Source organism: Poecilia reticulata, chromosome 9 (genome assembly GCF_904066995.2).
Source record: "Poecilia reticulata chromosome 9, P_reticulata-male-v2, whole genome shotgun sequence".
Classification (NCBI taxonomy): Eukaryota; Metazoa; Chordata; class Actinopteri; order Cyprinodontiformes; family Poeciliidae; genus Poecilia; species Poecilia reticulata.
Genome location: NC_088838.1, coordinates 32,403,543 through 32,418,969, shown reverse-complemented (window position 1 = coordinate 32,418,969; position 15,427 = coordinate 32,403,543). Strand labels below are relative to the sequence as shown.

The following is a 15,427-nucleotide window of genomic DNA, read 5'->3' as shown; positions in this document are numbered from 1 at the left end:
CACTTATTGAACTTTTTGATCAGGTTTTAATTGTAAATAATTACCGGTCAGTTGTACGTCTACATTTTTGCAACAAATTAATGGAATATATATATATTTTTTTCCAAAGAATCAAATCAGAAGTTGGTTCAGACACCAGATCTGGGTAAAGTTGAGAGTAGCAGCACTACTTCAACATATTTTACTCAAGTAAAAGTTAAAAGTATCTGTCCAAGAAATTAAGAGCAAAAACATATTTGGTAAAAAAAAAAAAAAGTACAAGTACTGATCGAATTATCAGTCATTTAATATTCAAAAATTACATAATTAGATAGACCAAAATATAAATTTAAGTGGAAGTTTTGGTATTTTAAAGATGAAAATGACAATAATTCATATAAGGAGCAAAAATAACAAATTTAAGCAAAATACATTTTTCCAAATTTGTTTATTTCAATAAAAAAATCAGCAGTTTTTTTTAGTAACACTGCAGGTGTGTTTGTGTCTGGTGAGGTTTTGGTTAAATGGTAAATGGACTGAACTTATATAGCTTATATTGACTTATATATATGGTTAAAACATGTTTTTCATTCAGTGGGTAGAAAATCCAGAATTTTTACACAAGTTAGAGTAGAAATACTTTATAATAAAATTACTGAGAGTAGTAAAAATACTCCTAACAGTAATTTTTTCAAAGAAGATACTCAGGTAAATGTAATTAGTTACTCAGTCAGAATCAAACCTGTTGCTACAAGTTCCAGTAAAAACCACCAGGACGCCGTCAGTGTTTGATAACCGTTTATTTTCAATATACATTTCATTTGAAAAATAGAAATTCTACAATAATCCATTTTTTCTTCTCTAGAAAGAGTCATAAGTTTATTTAACAATAAAGTGTCAGTTTTCCTACTAATAAATCCACTGGAAAACCTGCCGAGCGATTAGTTTCCTCTCATGGGGATAAAAACGAGGATTTGGAAAGTGAAAGACGTCGTGCTAATAAAGACAGAGAGGACTTTCTGTCTGAGATGAAACCCACAGAAAGAGAAAGTTCTTCACTTTTGGACCGTCGTGCTGTAGTTAAAGGATAACCCTGGTGTGTTTCACCTTATTATTAATCCTCCGTCTCATAATGACTGTGCTCTTCACAGCACAAAGTCATCAAAAAAAATCCCACATAAGCAAAAGAATGGATTTGTTTTGATTTGTATATCATCTCTTGGGTTCAAACTGCAAAGTTTACACTTTTCTAAACATTTTTTCTGGGAAAAGTAACAAAAAAAAAACATTTAAAATGGAAATACAACAGGTTGATCTACAGAACATTCATCCTTACGTACAAACCAAAAGTAAAGGCTCCATTCTTCAACTGTGGAAACTTTCCAATGCTTTTATGTTTACACAAGAATAAAAAACAAAAGTGTTAAAATTTATATTCAGTGATGTTCAGGTCTGAGTGCAGCAATGAGGAAAAACATCAGTTTTCCTCATCAGGACGCGTTAAAATCAAAATGGAAAAGCTGGAAAACAAAGTGAAGTATTGAAAATAGAGGGATCAGAGTGAGCATCTGTAAGAAAACAGGATCTTTGTGTGCTAATATAGAGACGTCAGCAATGATCCGTCAAGTTTGGAAGAATTATGACGAAATTTTCCAACAATCATTTTCCAGTTGGAGAAAAGTATCTTTGTGACTTTTCTCACATTTAATCCAATTTCAGAGTTCAGAAGGATATTTTGTCCTGATATATAAAACCCTAGAATTGAGATAGAGGTGCTCTTTATTATTACCGTTCACACGAGTCAAAAAATTGAAAAGTATTCATCAATACAAAAAAATTGGAAATGGAAAAATGTGTAGGAACACTGTTTACGTTTTCCGTCATAAATTAGCTGTTTGGTTTTATATGGAAGAAATATAATCTAATTTTTTACACATTGAAATTATAACACAATCTATTCTGTGCATTAAATGATCAATTTTACATTTTTACTTTAAATGCACAAGAAAAAAAATTCACCTGCAAATGTTTCTTGAAAATGTAATTTTGTAAAAAAATTTATTTTTGAAGGCAAATTTCTGCAGGTGAATTTTTTGCAGTGAATTTAAAGTGTTAAAAATAACTAGTGACATAATTGAACAAGTTAAAAATTCAGTGTCAAAAATTCAATTTGTAAAAAAAAAAATAATTTCTTCCAAAATTTTTAAAGAAATGTTTAAATTGAACTAAGCACTAAATGCAGGCTAGAAAATAAGATAAAGTTTATTAGTGATTTTCTTGTGTGTGGTTTGACCACCAAAAATATCCTTTAATATATGTTAAAAAAGTGATTTAAACAACCCACAAATCAGATGACGGCTGATAAAATACACACATTCCTGCTGTGAACACAAGCCGTCATGAAAATCATTTGCACATCATGTTTCCTTCATTTCTTCCAGTTCAAATCGATCCTTTATAAGCCACTTAGGTACAGGAGTTTATGCAGCAGTCATGTATTTATATGCATTCCCAGTTCGGGTTACTGTTTGGCTGAGAAAGGTTGGATGATTATGATGATCTTCTATCCACATCATAGAAAAATACACAGGAAATGTGACCGACATTTACACGTGATCACTTTTTAAAAATCAAAAATATGTTAATAAAAAAACAGTTTGGAAGAAAAAGTGTAAAAGATTTGATTAGAAACAAACGGAAGCAATCAAATCAGCACACACACCTGTGCTCTGTTAATTTATACTTAATTATATTAAATCTCTATTTTACTTCCTTTACAAGCTATAATACAGCACATTTCTTAAATTATTGCAACTCTAGGAAAGGACAGGGAGAAAATATCAAAACTCCAAGAATCATTTGTTCGTAATAAGATTTGAATCTAAAACAAGAGGTAGAGCTATAAAAACATAATTTTCCTGCTACAGGAAAACGTTAAGAGTAGTTCAGTTTATATAAAAAAAATCTGAAAGGTCATATTTGTATTTATACATATGTATAAGTATATAAAAAGAGATGGGACGGCACTCCATGTTTAGTGAGAGCGCTGCAGCAGTTGCATAGATCAGCAGTAAGGAGTTATATTTAATCAACAAGTGAGACTGGAGGCGTGAGAGAAATGCCAACATGGCGGTGAAGACAGAAGTACTTAAAAATTATCCCTTTTTCAGTCCCAGCAGTTCAAAACAAACCTCTCACAATCACAAAAAGAAGCAAAAAAGTTAAGACTAATTTGACAGGAAGCTGCAGGTTTGGTGGTCTACAGCGACGTTTCGGATCCCCGGCCCCTCCAGTAAAACGTGTCTTCGTCTTCCGGCTCCATGTCTATCCTGATCTGAGGCACCGACTTCAGCGGGGTCATCTCCGGGCTGAAACACGACACAAACGAAAAAACACTGAAACTGTCTGAATTCATCTGAAAAATGCACTCCTAAACGGGACCTGCTACGCAAAATTCACATTTTGAACGTTTTTATTCTTCCATTTTGGTCTAAAAAGTTTGGTGTCTGGAAAATGAGACCTTCTGAATGTAACATCATCAGTAAGGCAATGCGCTGTTACCTAGCAACCCCAGCAGAGCGCTGCCTGTCACCTAGCAACCCCAGCATAATTCTGGAACATTTGACCAGCTGGTTTTACCGCTGTACAATGGCTGCTGGAAAAGACGCATTTTGGCGTCAACTCACAATCCAGAGACCACACGATGCGTTCCGTTTGGTTGTGCAGGAGGATCCACTAATGCTTTTCAGAGATGTACGGTTGTATAATTCCGCATCAGTTTGCAGCCAGTGGAAATGATGACTTGTGGGGACGTGGCCAGCAGCAGCTTATTTGGATGCAAGGTGACAAAATGCCCTAAAACGGCTCATTCTGAATAATAATAATAATAATAATAAAAAATGAATAATCTGAATAATAAATAATACGTCACATTTAACTCTAGGATTTCATTTAGTAAAACAGAAATAAACAGAGCAGGTCTTCACCAGCTGCTAAAATTATTTAAATCTATCTTTGAGCACAAAATATGAACAACAGATTCCACGCTGTCATTATTTGTTAGAGAAAACAGAAAAACTAAGTACACCCCATGAACAGTAGAACTAGCTTTAGCAGCGTTGTAAAGAACGTTCTTCCAAACTTCGGCTGCCGATGGCTGCAAAGTGAATCTGTTCACTACGGAGATGGACGGCTGGTTGGTTGTCATTTTTAGAAATATTGTCGTTTATTTATACGCAACTTTACAGACTTTTTTTCTCTCGCCATGTTCATTTTCTGATGGTTTCTCCATGAAATCCTTCGAATTAAGCCAAACATATCCAGTCTTTTTCTGTCTGTGACGATTCTAACAAATATATGAAAACACTTTTATAAAAGTCACAGCTTTAATCTAAACAAATAATTCATATTTAATCAACAACTCAGCATTTTTCAGGCACCAGAGAAACCTTTGCCAAAAAGAGTTAATGATTACACCAGCAGATAATTATCTACAGAACACGACTCGTAAAAAAGTGAAAACCTGTGAAGCTTGTTTCACGATCTTCAGCCGCAACAGAAGAATATTTCACATGTGGCTCAACTTCCTGTTTTATGCTGCTTCAAAAATACATGCAAACAAAACGAGGAAATGATTTAAAATCTAGAACCAGAAATGTTTTGGATGCAAGTCTTACTTCAGGATTTTCAACCCTGAACTGTAATCATCATGTTTTCGGAGATCTCTGAACCTCGGGTCGTCAGAGTTGGAAGCAATTTGGCTTCAGATTCAACCAACAGGATTACGTTTGAACAATCCCACGACCATGCAAAGTTCAACATGACTGACATGACCAAACAGGGTCAAAGGTTTTGTTCTCTAATTTTCAGAAATCAGTTTAACTTTCAGACAACAGTTGGTGACGAGCATAAACCCTGCAGGAAGGCCAGCAAATCGGAAATGTACCCATACGGACCAAAAAGTCAGATATAGGCGGATTTTGAATTTTAAAGTCGGATATAGGTCAGATTTAAGCAAAGAAAAGTCAACTATCTGTGTCTTACGGACCAAAAAAACGTAGAAAATGGTCCACATTTGGACAAAAAGTCAGATATAAGTCAGATTTAAACAAAAAAAGTCAACTATTTGTGTCTTATGGACAAAAAAAACGTAGAAAATGGTCCACATTTGGACAAAAACACAGATACAAGTCAGATTTAAGCAAAGAAAAGTCAACTATCTGTGTCTTATGGACAAAGAAAATGTAGAAAATGGTCCACATTTGGACAAAAAGTCAGATATAGGTCAGATTTAAACAAAAAAAAGTCAACTATCTGTGTCTTATGGACAAAGAAAACGTAGAAAATGGTCCACATTTGGACAAAAACACAGATACAAGTCAGATTTAAACAAAAAAAGTCAACTATCTGTGTCTTATGGACAAAGAAAACGTAGAAAATGGTCCACATTTGGACAAAAAGTCAGATATAGGTCAGATTTAAACAAAAAAAAGTTAAATACAGGTCAATTGTGGCATTTAGAAGAATCAGATGTAGGTTGCATATGGACAGAAAATGATACAACAAACATTTAAACAAAAAATGTGCATATATGTCACATGTTGATGAAGAAAAGTCGGATACGAGTCGTATTGGAACAGAGAAAGTCAGATATTGATTGGATTTGGACAAAAAAGTCAGAAATTTTTGGACTTTTCACATTTGTACAAAAAAGTCGGGAATAGATTATATTTGAACATAAAAGTTGGATATTGATTGGATTTGGAAAAACAAAATCAAACATTGGTCGCATTTGGACGACAAAGTAAAAACCGGACTGGTTGCCATCCAGATGTCTCTGACGCGAACTGACGCTCTGCACGAGGTTTTCTGGAGAAGCTGCAGAAGTTCAATGCCGTCTACAGACAGAGTCCCAGGCATGGCGCCTGTTAGCCCTGGGTTAGCTAATCCGCTGATCTGACCTTTAAAGATCAGGCCAATAATTGTACGTTAGCTGTCCCGTGACCTTTTACCAGCATCACTGTCCACCAAGTCAGAACAGGAGCCGGCTGCAGCTGAGTTTCATTTTGTTTCCCCATCTTTTCCATCCTCACTCTGTTTTTCCCGTCTCACCTGGATAAGTAGCTGTCCTGGTAGAAGCGGAGCTGCTCAGCACGATGTGTGTCGATCAAGGAATGACAGGGGCTTCTCTCCTGCGGAAAAGAGAACAGCTGCTTTAATAAAGAATGTCTCAAAAACGAACTGGTCATTTACTCAGCTTGAAGGATTTTGCAGGTTTTCATTCCAGGACAAGCATGCAACAATTACAGCCTGAGAGGAGAAAAGAGGCTAAATGTTAGCTGTTAGTACTAAACCTGCTGATTCGTGGGAAACTTTGCAGTTTTAGAGAAAACGCTGATTTATGATCAGAGTCGCCTAACAGCAGAGGCCATTAGAAGAACATTAGAGCCAGAAATTAAATTAGAAGATGAGGGAAAAAAAAGATTAAGACACCACAATCTGAGGCGGTGAGTAGATTTCATGCATTTTTCAGAGACTAATGCAGAAAATAAAAAACGTAAAAGAAAAGAGTGAGAAACCCAACGTCTGTGTAAAGACACAGATGGTTATGAAGCAGAGCAGAGACAGTCAGGAGATTTGTGTTTCCCTCCAGGCGGTGGCGGCTTACTCACTGTCAGAGGCCTTATCACCTAAGAAGGGCTCCTTCTCCATGGTGTCCATGGGAATTTTAATATTGGGAACATTCTCATTGTAAGGATAGTCGGACTGTTGGAGAGAGGAAACACATTCTGAGACAGGAACTCGCTGGAAAGAGTCATCAGGAGCCGACATGGGCACCCAGTCCGTTTGGCTCTTTCTTTAAAATGGAGGCGTTTCAGTCCTGCTGCTGTTATAACTTCATGTGTTAAATTACGTCATATTTGTAAAACCGATACCAAAGTGTAGCTTCAAAAGGTGCTCAACATTCCTCATTTTAAGGATTTATTTTGTTGTGTGCAGCAGGAATCACAAAATTACTATTTTAAGTCATAAATTTATCTCTTTCTACTAATATTGTGACTTTAATCCTGTAATGTGAGTTTATTATTTGACCATTTTGGCCTTTTTCTCGTATTATCGTGACTTTATTCGCTTATTGTTACGACTTTATCTTTGTAAAGTTTTAACTTTGTTCTCGTGGTTTAATGACTCAATTCTCATACAACATTTTTCTTTCTTTTGCAACATTTTGACTTTTCTCTTTTAATTAATTTTTTAAATCTCTTCATCCCTAATCCGCCGTCATCAAACTCTCCGTCCTGCAAAGGGAGGAATCCAGAATCTGAGCTCCACAGAAACAGATCCGGTGAAAAAAACGAAACTCACATCTTCACCATCACTGTCCACGCTGCCACATTTCTTCTTCTCATCCTCCTTCTTCTTCTTGTCTTTCTCTGGAATGACGTCGTCCAGGAAGCTCAGGTCGCACTGGGAGAACATGTAGTCCATGGCTTTCCTGACCGCAACCAGAGCAAGAATCTGGAAACGTCGGAAGCACGGGTTACAGGAGGCCGGCACGGAAACGATCGGACTACTGAGATTAATCGTGATTAATCGATTACTGACATAATCGTCAACTAATTCTGTAATTGATTAATTGCCAACTGGAGTATACAGATTCAAAAAAGGCCATTTTCTGACAGAATAACACTCAGAGCAGTAAATAAGTTTAAAATGTACAAAATATATAAACATTTTGCATTTAAGATGAAAAACCTTCTTCACATGTTCCACCTACAACTCATGTGGCATTTTTAGCTTCACCTGGTTCAAATTCTGTAAAAAAAACAAACATCCTATTCAATTATTAATTGATTAATTGGAAAAATAATCAGCACTGCTCAGTCAAGCAGAAAGGACTGATTTATTTTAGCTGCAGATGATCGAGCCTTCACTAAAGGAAAGCTGTATTAATCCTCTTAGGCAATAAAATGCTAATTTTCTTATCTAAAAGAAATTGAATTCATTGTCTATTTGCATCTTTTAATGAATTTAAGTGGTTTAATCAAAATTTTTAATCCCGATTGTCGGTTTAATTTATAGAATAATAACTAAACGAATCATTAGTTGCATCCCAATCTGGGACAGTTTTACTAAAGCATCTGTTACCAAAATAACTAATTAAATCATTACTAATCTGGTATTTGTTTGATCCGTCTACAAATCGTTCTGTGGCTCGAGCGTGAGCTGGTTTCCCTTTACCATGACGGGGAAGATGATGGCCGCCACGGTGGACTTGAGGATCCAGAGCAGAGCCAAGCAGAGGATCTGGATGAAGGTGAAGAGGTGGACCTTCCTGAGGGGAACGTGCCTCAGGTACACCAGGTCCGGCTGGTGCTTGGCCGGCATCAGCAGCAGCTTCAGCCGGTCCATAAACTAAGCAAGAGCCGAAACAAATACGGCGTTATCGCACCAATCAGAGGATAAACAACAGCTGCAGCTTTTATGGAACTGAAATGAAAGAAATTTTACCTGAACTCCGTTAAGAGAAGCGACTCCCATGTACAAGAAGACTCCATACAGGACGGGCATGGGGATAAACTAGACGTGCAAAACATGCAGAGAAAATGGCTTTAAGTGGCAGAATTGTGTGTTTTCCTGGCACATAAAATCATCTTATAGTACAGATATGCAACTATGATACTTTAAATAAACATTAAATATGAGCAACTGGAAATAAACATTAAATATGAGCAACTGGAAATAAACATTAAATATGAGCAACTTGAAATAAACATTAAATATGAGCAACTGGAAATAAACATTAAATATGAGCAACTTGAAATAAACATTATAAATATGAGCAACTTGAAATAAACATTATAAATATGAGCAACTTGAAATAAACATTAAATATGAGCAACTTGAAATAAACAATATGAGCAACTTGAAATAAACATTATAAATATGAGCAACTTGAAATAAACAATATGAGCAACTTGAAATAAACATTATAAATATGAGCAACTTGAAATAAACATTAAATATGAGCAACTCGAAATAAACATTAAATATGAGCAACTCGAAATAAACATTAAATATGAGCAACTTGAAATAAACATTAAATATGAGCAACTTGAAATAAACATTAAATATGAGCAACTGGAAATAAACATTAAATATGAGCAACTCGAAATAAACAATATGAGCAACTGGAAATAAACAATATGAGCAACTCGAAATAAACAATATGAGCAACTCGAAATAAACATTAAATATGAGCAACTGGAAATAAACATTAAATATGAGCAACTCGAAATAAACATTAAATATGAGCAACTTGAAATAAACATTAAATATGAGCAACTGGAAATAAACATTATAAATATGAGCAACTTGAAATAAACATTAAATATGAGCAACTTGAAATAAACATTAAATATGAGCAACTCGAAATAAACATTAAATATGAGCAACTTGAAATAAACATTAAATATGAGCAACTTGAAATAAACATTAAATATGAGCAACTTGAAATAAACATTAAATATGAGCAACTGGAAATAAACATTAAATATGAGCAACTCGAAATAAACAATATGAGCAACTGGAAATAAACAATATGAGCAACTCGAAATAAACAATATGAGCAACTCGAAATAAACAATATGAGCAACTGGAAATAAACATTAAATATGAGCAACTCGAAATAAACATTAAATATGAGCAACTTGAAATAAACATTAAATATGAGCAACTGGAAATAAACATTAAATATGAGCAACTTGAAATAAACATTAAATATGAGCAACTTGAAATAAACATTAAATATGAGCAACTGGAAATAAACATTAAATATGAGCAACTGGAAATAAACATTAAATATGAGCAACTTGAAATAAACATTAAATATGAGCAACTCGAAATAAACATTAAATATGAGCAACTTGAAATAAACATTAAATATGAGCAACTCGAAATAAACATTAAATATGAGCAACTTGAAATAAACAATAAATATGAGCAACTCGAAATAAACATTAAATATGAGCAACTCGATAGCTTGAAAATTGGGCTTCTGTCTCTTTAAAAGCTCCAGCTCTTACTGAAGGCGGGGCTAGGTCCAACTAGGCGTTTTGCACAGCTGAGTGGTTGCCATGGAGATTAAAGGATTTCTCAAACACGCGTGAATAAAATCAAAGCAACACTTCTGGCATGTTTCTGATGAGGAAATAACATAAACGTTGAAAGTGAAGCTGAAAATAATCAGATTTTCCATAAAACCGCCCCTTTAAGAGAAAACTCTTAAGTGTCGCTGCTGCAAAATGTTTAGCAGATTACCTTTAAAATCGGAGACATGAAGACCGACAGTCCCGTCAGGATGAACACAACCACTCCGGTGACCCTCTGCTCTCTGAAAACAGGACAGGAAGGGAACGTCGCTGAGCTGGAAGCTTTTCGTTTCGCCCAAAACCTCAACGACTGGACTCCTCTTCCTCGCTAACGATAAGATTCTAACAGCAACAGATACAGTCCAAAAACATCATATTTGTAAAAGCAAACGCTGCTTGTAAAGTTCAAAACCGGTTTGGATGCTTCAGTGCGACGCCGCACAGCAGTTTATTAGCTCAGCTGCCACAGCAGGGGGCCAGGAGGACGGCACACGGATACGAAAACACAAACCATCCAAACACAGGAAGGAACGTGTTAGCTTAGCCACTGACGGCGACAAAACCACAGCAAAATAAGGTTTTAAAAATCCAATTCATCCAAGGAAGGAAGAATCAAACTGTTCCTGTTCCGAGTGGGAAGGTGAAAGTGTGTTTATGATCAACCAGGTTTCAAAATCCAACAATAGTTTTCTCTAAATGTGTCCATTTGGTTTGACCTGACCTTTCAAAACGGGTCAGACTGAGGAGACGAATTTCTCCTAAACACCTGGGTGAATGATTACTGCGACCCGGGCGTCAAATCACTGATGCATTCATTTAAAAAGTGAAGCAAGACGGACAGCAAGCAGAGCAAGAAGCTCAGGTCAGGAGAAACCAAACGTTTGTGAAATTACACACTCAAAAACTAACGGTAATCATTTGGGTTATTTTCACCACGTTATTTATTTATGCCACAAACTAAATATTTAACTTGCTATCTATACTTTTTATAATGTTTAAACCACTTTAAGTTATTTTTGTATTTACTAATATTTAAAACTTTGAATGGAGTAGCTTGTGAACAAATAAAGTATATTCTATTCTATTGCAGCTAAATATTTAACTAACTAAGTAAATATTCACCTTGTGAATATAATATATTCACTTGTTAACTTGTTACTAAATATCTAACTATGTTTCTGGCTTCATAACTAAATGTTCAGCTTGAACTGGAGCTAAATATTAATTATATAACCTAAATATTTTGCTTGCTAATTGAATATTAAGTTTGAAACTAATATTTATAAATGAAATAATAATTAGTCAAAATATGACTTTTAAAAATGAACCTCAAATTACTGTGTATCTTTACAAACGGGTGTACTTTTATTTTGGCGGCTCCGTTCGTTCTTTACAAACGGCTGTACTTTTATTTTGGCGGCTCCGTTTGTTCTTTACAAACGGTTGTACTTTTATTTTGGCGGCTCCGTTCGTTCTTTACAAACGGCTGTACTTTTATTTTGGCGGTTCCGTTCGTTCTTTACAAACGGCTGTACTTTTATTTTGGCGGCTCCGTTCGTTCTTTACAAATGGCTGTACTTTTATTTTGACGGCTCCGTTCATTCTTTATAAATGGCTGTACTTTTATTTTGGCGGCTCCGTTCATTCTTTACAAACGGGTGTACTTTTATTTTGGCGGCTCCGTTCGTTCTTTACAAACGGGTGTACTTTTATTTTGGCGGCTCTGTTCGTTCTTTACAAACGGCCGTACTTTTATTTTGGCGGCTCCGTTCATTCTTTACAAAGGGCTGTACTTTTATTTTGGCGGCTCCGTTCGTTCTTTACAAACGGGTGTACTTTTATTTTGGCGGCTCCGTTCGTTCTTTACAAACGGCTGTACTTTTATTTTGGCGGCTCCGTTTGTTCTTTACAAACGGTTGTACTTTTATTTTGGCGGCTCCGTTCGTTCTTTACAAACGGCTGCACTTTTATTTTGGCGGCTCCGTTCGTTCTTTACAAACTTCTGTACTTTTATTTTGGCGGCTCCGTTCGTTCTTTACAAACGGCTGTACTTTTATTTTGGCGGCTCCGTTCGTTCTTTACAAAGGGCTGTACTTTTATTTTGGCGGTTCCGTTCGTTCTTTACAAACGGCTGTACTTTTATTTTGGCGGCTCCGTTCGTTCTTTACAAATGGCCGTACTTTTATTTTGACGGCTCCGTTCGTTCTTTACAAAGGCTGTACTTTTATTTTGGCGGCTCCGTTCGTTCTTTACAAACGGCTGTACTTTTATTTTGGCGGCTCCGTTCGTTCTCACCTCACTCCCAGGAATCTGGGCTGCTCTCCCGGCGCCGACGTTTCCGTTTCCATCTTCAGACTGTCGATGTGGGCGATGGAGATGACGGTGGCGGCCACATACCACGGCAGGCCCATGAAGGAGCAAACCACCATCAGAACCGCCACCCAGAACAGGTCCAGATGGTAACCTGCCCCTTTCTGTTCCAGACAACAAACAGGGTCAAAGGTCGACAGCACGCGCCGACATGGACAGTGCAGCTGCAGACGGACTTAAATCCATGCTAGAGGCCTTCGTGATCAGCAACAGAAAATTATCTGTGGCCTTGATAATTTTTTAAAGATGTTGAAACTGTACTTATTCAATTGGCAGATTAATTAATTTATAACAATCCCATGTTATAAGTGAAATAATCTGCCAATGAACCTTTTAAAACCAGTATTAAGGAATTATTGGCTTTAAAAAAAAGCACTTTTCTTGCTGAAATGTTGCTTCTAAGTTCATTTCGTCTCATTTCAAACGTGCTGAGATATCTGCAGTAGGTTTTGCAGTAAAAACTAATGAAACAGGCCGGCACAAAGATGCTGGTACTTCTAGAAAAGACTAGCAATAATTTTGTCCACATGTGTTTGCACCCATAAGCATTAACTCTAGATATAAAACAGGAATAAATAAAGACTCGGCTTCTATTGAAAACCTGCCGGCGGTCACATGTCGAGCTGAAAAAGCTGCCGTCTCTCATATGAAACATAACGGTTCTCACCCACACGGTGAGTTTAGCCTGGATCTGCTTGTGATTGGAAACGATCTTAGCAGAAGCTTGACGCTTCCTGTGACGTCACCTTTAGCTTGTGCTCCTTCCTGTTGACGATCACAGCGGTGATCTGTTGGTCCATGAAGATCAGGATGGTGACGAGGAGAGCAGGCAGGGCGGCAGCCAGGTAAACCCACCAGGGGTTTCCTCCAAACGGCGGCACAAACCAGCCCCGCTTCGGGCTTGTTGGCTGCAGAGAGAGAGAGAAATAAACGAATCCACCATGTTGTTTTACAAAAATGACATCTGACTCTTTTAAATTTAGCATCTTGTCTTTCTTTAGTCGACCTTAAAGGGATCCACGATTAGCTGCAACGATAGACTTTATTTTAGATATAAAAACAATACAGTAATAACACTGTAGGCTGTTCAGTTAAATATTGTGGCCATCTTGTTCACGCTGCAATGCATTCTGGGTAAATGACGTCTACTTGGTCCAACAGAGTCTTCTTCAGTTTTGCTCTTACAAGTGACAAAGTCTTCCGGAAAGAAATGTTGAGAGCACAAATGTAGGTGCTTCGGAAGTCGTGTTACGGATTTTTCCCACGACCCAGATTCGCCTCACTTTACAGCCAACAGCGACACCGTGTGGCATTTTCTGAAATTACAAACAACTACTGGGTAAAGTTAGCCTTCCTGTACAAAATGGACCTGATGACGTCATCAACCCAGCGGTGAGAAAATGGCGCCCTCCATGGGTGACAAATATAACAATAGATGTACTTTTTTTTTTAAGTAAATATGAGTTTTTACGTATCACAAATGTTTTAGTTAATAGGAAAATGACAACATATTTAGGCCAACATGTTCATCTACTCGTGGATCACTTTAAATAATAATGAATATTAAAAAATAAGCAGGAGCTCACCTTAAATTCGGTTGGCACAATAAGTTTAGGAGTGTCAACTCCCACGAAAATGTCAACTCCACAAAAGATAAGGATGGCCAGGATGATGGCGAAGTCACTGATGAGTTTCCTCACCTGGTTGGGAGGAAAGCACGCTCTATTAAAGGGCCAGCGCTACGTGTTTTCCAGCCACGTGGCGCCATTTCATAGTAAAATCAAGTAACATGTTAACTTTAGTTGTTATAAAAATGTTATAAATATCAAATATGACTTAAAAGAAATTTGACCTCTTAGTTTAACACCTTGAAATTGGGCTTCTGTCTCTTTAAAAAGTCCCGTTTTGTACATTTTTTCATTCCTTTTTCTTTATTTTTTATTTTTAGCTGTGCCACACTAATCTTCTCTACTGGCCTCGACGCATGTGAAAATTTTCAGTGGCGCCACGGGAACACGGACATGTCCACCCCGTTTCGTTTTTGTTTCTTGCTATATTAAAGTATGATGCAAATCCAATGCAAGACCACGATATCTCAATTTAACAACAGCTGATGTGGCAGTACTCACAGTGGTGGGGAAGAAAGGGCTCGTTTTGAACTTCTTAAGACACATGGAGGTGGTGTAGGTACCGAAGAAGAGGATGAAGGACATGAGGGTGATGTCTGGGACGTAGCCGCACGCCTCTCCCACCAGCTCTCCTCTGTACATTAAACACTCTGACTTGGTGAGACTCGACCACGAGCGGTTTGGTGGCTGAACACAACAAATAAAACACTGATTACGCCACACACACTCAAACAACAGGCTCAATTTTCACCTAATTAAAACACTGGAGAAGGTCTGAACAGTGCTTCTGGAAAAACTGAGGTTTAAAGTCAAACATTATCTACTTTTATTTAAAGTTTAACTTTTTTCCTAGAAACCCACCAGGCCTGTGTAGTTGATGTACCACGATGACGTTTCTTCCAAAGGATCGACAAGCAGCTCCGTCTCATTTTCTGCCAAACACACGACAAAAAGTTGTTTTTATGTCTATAAAACTTTTAAATTGCGTGTTTTACTTTCCTAATCTATTCACTATTCACAGGTTTAGGCACCTGGAAAGAAGCAATGGGTATTTATCATTCTGTTCACTATTTATTATTCAAAAACATTCTTATCATAAGAATTTTGATAAACATCTTTAATAAAAATTCATCAAGATTTAACAACAAATGCTGTATAAATGTAACAATTTGATTTTGTAAATTTGTGGTGGCTGGCTGATGACCTTTGGAAATATTCATCAATATTTTTAAAATACTGATAAATATTTAATTAACATAAAAGTTTATTTAAATCATCATTATTATAATTCATAAAATA

The 15,427-nt window shown here is 36.6% G+C and overlaps 1 protein-coding gene across 5 annotated transcripts in view; it reads right to left on the bottom strand.

The window, feature by feature from the left end:
- Positions 1 to 764: 764 nt before the first annotated feature.
- Positions 765 to 15,427, bottom strand: part of slc4a4a (solute carrier family 4 member 4a) — a 66,575-nt gene continuing 51,912 nt past the window's right edge. For 3 of the 5 annotated variants that reach the window (XM_081610936.1, XM_017306559.2, XM_008419367.3), the window contains 12 exons: positions 14,990 to 15,060; positions 14,630 to 14,815; positions 14,087 to 14,200; positions 13,247 to 13,408; positions 12,426 to 12,604; positions 10,300 to 10,372; positions 8,491 to 8,559; positions 8,221 to 8,394; positions 7,345 to 7,497; positions 6,651 to 6,744; positions 6,091 to 6,170; positions 765 to 3,347 (listed from right to left, as the gene is read on the bottom strand). In XM_081610936.1, the coding sequence (XP_081467062.1) occupies positions 6,127 to 6,170; positions 6,651 to 6,744; positions 7,345 to 7,497; positions 8,221 to 8,394; positions 8,491 to 8,559; positions 10,300 to 10,372; positions 12,426 to 12,604; positions 13,247 to 13,408; positions 14,087 to 14,200; positions 14,630 to 14,815; positions 14,990 to 15,060 (1,319 nt within the window). In that variant the 3' untranslated portion in view covers positions 765 to 3,347; positions 6,091 to 6,126. The remainder of the gene's footprint in view (positions 3,348 to 6,090; positions 6,171 to 6,650; positions 6,745 to 7,344; positions 7,498 to 8,220; positions 8,395 to 8,490; positions 8,560 to 10,299; positions 10,373 to 12,425; positions 12,605 to 13,246; positions 13,409 to 14,086; positions 14,201 to 14,629; positions 14,816 to 14,989; positions 15,061 to 15,427) is intronic. The other 2 variants (XM_017306557.2, XM_081610937.1) reach the window with 1 other exon arrangement.